This window comes from Aedes albopictus, chromosome 2 (assembly GCF_035046485.1).
Source record: "Aedes albopictus strain Foshan chromosome 2, AalbF5, whole genome shotgun sequence".
NCBI lineage: Eukaryota > Metazoa > Arthropoda > Insecta > Diptera > Culicidae > Aedes > Aedes albopictus.
In genome coordinates this window covers 405,721,129-405,727,110 of record NC_085137.1, presented here as the reverse complement: position 1 = coordinate 405,727,110, position 5,982 = coordinate 405,721,129, and the positions used below count along the sequence as shown (strand labels likewise).

Genomic DNA, 5,982 nt, shown 5'->3' with positions numbered 1-5,982 from the left:
AAACCGGTTGACTGTTCCAGACGCGTGTCCGTGCGTCCAGACGCTCAGTGCAGTGCAGTGAAGACTAGTGTCCAGCAGTAGAAAATTCCTGAATTTTCTCCGGAACACAACAGGGGTATTCTTCTAGAAAGTGTTCCGACCGTGGTCAGATAGTCGTTGGTGGTTTTTGTTGTATTTCTAGATCCGGAAAGCAACAACCGAACAGAGTCAAGGTGAGTACACGCTATTCTATGGGGCCGTCTGTGTCTGCATTGGGTTCCATAGGGAACAACCCGCTGCGCAAAATGTGGAAAGCACGTTTTGCCTGAATGAATAATTCGGTCGGTGTTTTCTGTACCTAAATTACGGTTATTAAAGAATCGTTCGAGCTAGATTCTTTAAAATGAGAGATCATAGTGTATAACTCGTAGACACTGGCACGTGCTAATAAAATTTATTATCTAACGATTTTTTTTTTCTAATGAACCGTGAAGTAGTGTTGCTTTGAACCCCGTCGACCCTACTGATAACGATAATTTATTATGTCGAATTTATTTATTAAATCGAAATTGCAAGAAAACGATAAGAGATACAAGTTTGATGTCAAAGAACGAATTGTAGAGTAAAACAGGGGCCATAACTTTGCCTAAGGAAGAATTTCAAATTATTACGCATTTTTCAAAGATAATTTACAAAAACAAATGAAAACACACTACTTTTGAGCTATTTGCTTTAGAAAACTCATTTAGTTAAACCAATTGATTCAAAGATGCCATTTGATAGAAAATTCAATAATCTTTCGAATAAGGGTAAAAAAATTGCGAAAAGTTTGATCATTTTCAAGTTATAGCCAGTTAAGGCATTAAGAGTCTAAAACATGGGATGATCAATAACTACGTAACGGTTGAGATTTTACCATATGCGTAGAACATTTTTTTTCAATGCAAATACTGACACGAATGCACCCCTTGGTGTAAAGTGTCGTAAATACAAGAAAAAAAAAACATTTATGGTCCTCTATCACCCTTTAAAAAGTTTGCACTCAGGAACCTAACACCCTGTATATATCTTCAGAATTTTATCTTCAGAGTAGCGAAGAATTTTTCCGACATCCATTGCCTGAAGTCTCTTTACTGCTCCCTAGTGCGCTCCATTCTTGAATACTGTTCTGCAGTCTGGAGCCCGGCTTACTGCAACGGTTCCGAAAGAATTGAATCTGTCCAACGTCGCTTTCTCCGTTTCGCGCTTCGAAAATTGCCTTGGAGGGATCCGATTCGTTTACCGAGCTACGAAAACCGCTGTCGTTTAATCGATCTCGAGTTACTCCGTAACCGTAGAGAAACGACCAGAGCACTGATGATTGCAGACACGCTACAAGGACGTATAGACTGTGGGGCAATCCTGGAACAAATAAATTTGAACGTTCAGCCGCGTGCACTTCGCAATAGCATTCCACTAAGATTGCCTCTACGAAGATCTAATTATGCGATGCACGGCGCTATCCACGGGTTGCAACGGATTTTCAACAGAGTCGCATCAATCTTCGATTTCCATCTGGCCCGGGAAACTCTTCGCCGGAGATTCTCTTCGTTTTTTAACAGTAGAAACTATTGACTACGACTGTGTTAGAATTTAAGCTTGTATTTTACCTTTTGACATGTCTTTTGTTTCGTTTGCTAGCATATTTCTCTTTGTATTATGTATATGATTTTAACACCAAACATCATTGGGGCAGGTTGCTGCCTGTTGATGCACACACAACAAATAAACAAATAAACCTCTCAGAGGTAACTTCATGGAAACAAATTATTTAAAATTTTTGTATGCAACAAGTCAATGTGTTTGGCATTGTATCGCGCGGAAACGTTACCAATAGTACATTTTTGCCAATAGTGGACATTACCAGTTTTGCCCATCTCGATGCACACTAGCTCAATAATTTGCTTTGTTCTCCTTCCATTCCAGATGCCGGAAGCCGCCGCCGCCGATGTGGAAACCTTCGCGTTCCAGGCTGAGATCGCTCAGCTGATGTCGCTGATCATCAACACCTTCTACTCGAACAAGGAAATCTTCCTTCGGGAGTTGATCTCCAACTCGTCCGATGCCCTGGACAAGATCCGCTACGAGTCGCTGACCGATCCCTCAAAATTGGACAGCGGCAAGGAGCTGTACATCAAGCTGATCCCGAACAAGGAAGCCGGAACGCTGACCATCATCGACACTGGTATCGGTATGACCAAGGCCGATCTGGTCAACAACCTGGGAACGATCGCCAAGTCCGGAACGAAGGCGTTCATGGAAGCCCTGCAGGCCGGAGCTGATATCAGCATGATCGGTCAGTTCGGTGTGGGTTTCTACTCGTCCTATCTGGTGGCCGATAAGGTCATCGTCACTTCCAAGAGCAACGACGATGAGCAGTACGTGTGGGAATCGTCCGCTGGAGGCTCATTCACCGTCCGCCAGGACACTGGAGAGCCCCTCGGCCGCGGTACCAAGATCGTCCTACACATCAAGGAAGATCAGCTCGAATACCTGGAGGAGAGCAAGATCAAGGCTATCGTGAACAAGCACTCGCAGTTTATCGGATACCCGATCAAGCTTCTGGTTGAAAAGGAACGCGAGAAAGAGGTCAGCGACGACGAGGCCGATGAGAAGGATGAGGAAAAGAAGGAAGAGGACAAGAAGGAGGACGAGCCCAAGATTGAAGACGTCGAGGACGACGAAGAGAAGAAGGACAAGAAGAAGAAGACCGTCAAGGTCAAGTACACCGAAGATGAGGAACTGAACAAGACCAAGCCCATCTGGACCCGCAACGCCGACGATATCTCCCAGGAAGAGTACGGCGAGTTCTACAAATCCCTGACCAACGACTGGGAAGATCACCTGGCCGTCAAGCACTTCTCCGTCGAAGGTCAGCTGGACTTCCGTGCGCTGCTCTTCGTTCCCCGTCGTATGCCGTTCGATCTCTTCGAAAACAAGAAGAAGAAGAACAACATCAAGCTGTACGTCCGTCGCGTCTTCATCATGGACAACTGCGAGGAATTGATCCCCGACTACCTGAACTTCATCAAGGGTGTCGTCGACTCCGAGGACTTGCCACTGAACATCTCCCGTGAAATGCTGCAGCAGAACAAGATCCTCAAGGTCATCCGCAAGAATCTGGTCAAGAAGTGCCTGGAACTGTTCGAGGAACTCGCCGAAGACAAAGAGACCTACAAGAAGTTCTACGACCAGTTCAGCAAGAACCTGAAGCTCGGCATCCACGAAGACACCTCCAACCGTCAGAAGTTGGCCGATCTCCTGCGCTTCAACACATCCGCCTCCGGAGACGAGTACTGCTCCCTGGGCGATTACGTTGGCCGCATGAAGGAGAACCAGAAGCACATCTATTTCATCACCGGCGAGAGCGTCGAGCAGGTCAAGAACTCTGCCTTCGTCGAGCGCGTCAAGAAGCGCGGATTCGAGGTCATCTACATGACTGAGGCCATCGACGAGTACGTCATCCAGCAGCTCAAGGAATACCAGGGCAAGCAGCTGGTGTCCGTCACCAAGGAAGGCCTGGAACTGCCAGAAGACGAGGAAGAGAAGAAGAAGCGCGAAGAGGACAAGGCCAAGTTCGAGAACCTGTGCAAGGTCATGAAGTCCGTCCTGGACAACAAGGTCGAGAAGGTCGTCGTTTCGAACCGTCTGGTCGATTCCCCATGCTGTATCGTTACCTCCCAGTACGGCTGGTCCGCCAACATGGAGCGTATCATGAAGGCTCAGGCTCTGCGCGATTCCTCCGCCATGGGCTACATGGCCGGCAAGAAGCACATGGAAATCAACCCGGATCACGCGATCATTGAAACCCTGAGGCAACGTGCTGAAGCCGACAAGAACGACAAGGCCGTCAAGGATCTGGTCATCCTGTTGTTTGAGACTGCCCTGCTCTCGTCCGGTTTCTCCCTGGATGAACCCGGAGTGCACGCGTCCCGCATCTACCGTATGGTCAAGCTGGGTCTCGGAATCGATGAGGACGAGCCTGTCAGCACCGAGGAATCCGCTCCGGCCGCCGGTGGTGATGCTCCACCACTAGTGGACGACGCCGAGGATGCCTCCCACATGGAGGAAGTCGATTAAACCGTTCGATCGTGTAACAAAGTGTAACACACGCAACGCTTTTGTTGAAAGAGACTGACTGCCGCGTGTTTGGTTTTTGCCGTGTTTTAACGGTCTGATGAAGAGCGGGAGAGATGATTGCATTGGATCAAAAGCTTTTAATTGAAACGTTTACACAATCTAGACGCCTAAACCATTGAAGAAGCTTTCTCTTTTGACAAGAGGGTTCCTAAGCTAATCTAATGATAACTTGCATTACATTGTAAATGTAGTTTGTAAATCGTACTTACGTGTATTTAACCTGTTCAAAACCTAACTCTACATCGGAAACAATAAAAATGATAATGGTCAGAACATAGCGGATTTTTTTGTGTTGAACATATTCAATCGAATCATATCCGAAACGGTTCACGAAATTTATTTTGTTCTCAAAATCGTACCACAGCATTTCGTAGGCGGCATTCGATTGCTCGGAAGTTCTTACTTTCCAAATAAACGCCTTTCTTGTGGATGGGGCAGATTCACTCATTTCACTCCTGTTGCTGGTTATCCTATATTATAGGTGCAGACATGTGGCCAACTTTTCTGAACCCAGCTTGGTGATTTCAACTGCGATACTATCCTTTATTTGCTATCAGGGGCGTACACTTTCGTTCCAATGATACACTTGCATGCAACATTTAAATGAGTCACTTCAACCGTTTCATACATTTTTCTAATCACTCGTTTCGTTTATCAAAACTTTTCGCTCATCGTAGCACTCGGTAGTCTCCCACCCGTTCGCATAGGGCACAGCACTGTTTTGATTTTGTATGGGATTTTGACGTTTCTTGGCCTTGTTGTTTACAAAATTTCTGTAAGAGTGAAAGAGAAAGAGATAATTTCATGCAGTGCCCTATTGCTTGTGCTTCACCCGGCAGAGCATAAGTGTCTCACTGATGCGCGCTAGTCTCTCAATGGTTACGGGCGCCGATTAATTGGATTTAAGTGGTCGAATTTGTTATCCTCTTTCATAAAACATAATTATCATTCTATTGGCATGCACCACTATTGAAAAATCCGGTTTAAATAGTGTTTTTAGCATGTTGAAGTATTTCAATGACGCATAAATGAAACGAAAATCCAAGTGTATCATTTCATGTTTCATACACACTTAGCAGCAGCGAACGAGTGTGTTGCTGGGTGAAAGATGAAGCATCACAGCAGCCCGTTCGTATGGGAAACGATTTGCTACAGCTGTCGTACGTCATGTTTTCCTTTCGAAATTGAACGACCCTGTCTGCTATGATGGTGTTGGCGGTTACCAATGGCCAATGTAATGAATCATACAAGCAGGCCTGGTAGCGAGTCACTATTTAGTGACTTGGTCACTATTTTCGTGTCAGTCACTATAAAGCCACTATTTTCAAGACTTTACAATTAAAGTCACTTTTTCTGTTAAAAAGTCACTATTTTCAAAGTCCTGAGTTGATATTGAAAATAGTTAAAAATCAAGCTGGAGACAATACAATGTCTAGTACGTAACATAGGTCTGTTGACAAATTCACCTTTGTACAAAGACTGACTTTGATTATTGTGTTTCCAGTTCAAAACCGAATTAGCGACATTTTTTCTTTTACTTCCGCTGCTTTTGCCTTGCGTTATACACTATGTCGGAAGTGGGGCGCTGTATAGAATACCAGGTGTAGAATACAGCGCCCCACTTCCGACATTGTGTTTAACGCAAGACAAAAGCAGCGCAAGTAAAAGAAAAAATGTCGCTAATTCGGTTTTGAACTGGAAACATAATATTAGTTTTGTCTTTTTGCCTTTCTCGTACACTAAGTGTACTGGAAAGGCTATATGTTCACTCCAAAAACGACTTTTTGATAGAAGGCCCGGAGGGTCATGTCACATATACCAATC

At 45.1% G+C, this 5,982-nt stretch overlaps 1 protein-coding gene across 1 annotated transcript; it reads left to right on the top strand.

Moving 5' to 3' along the window:
- On the top strand, positions 1-4,437 carry LOC115268481 (heat shock protein 83-like). Its single transcript, XM_029876494.2, has 2 exons — positions 1-212; positions 1,945-4,437. The coding sequence occupies exon 2, from the start codon at positions 1,945-1,947 to the stop codon at positions 4,096-4,098; it is 2,154 nt and encodes a 717-aa protein (XP_029732354.1). The 5' UTR covers positions 1-212; the 3' UTR covers positions 4,099-4,437.
- The last annotated feature ends 1,545 nt before the right edge of the window (positions 4,438-5,982 follow it).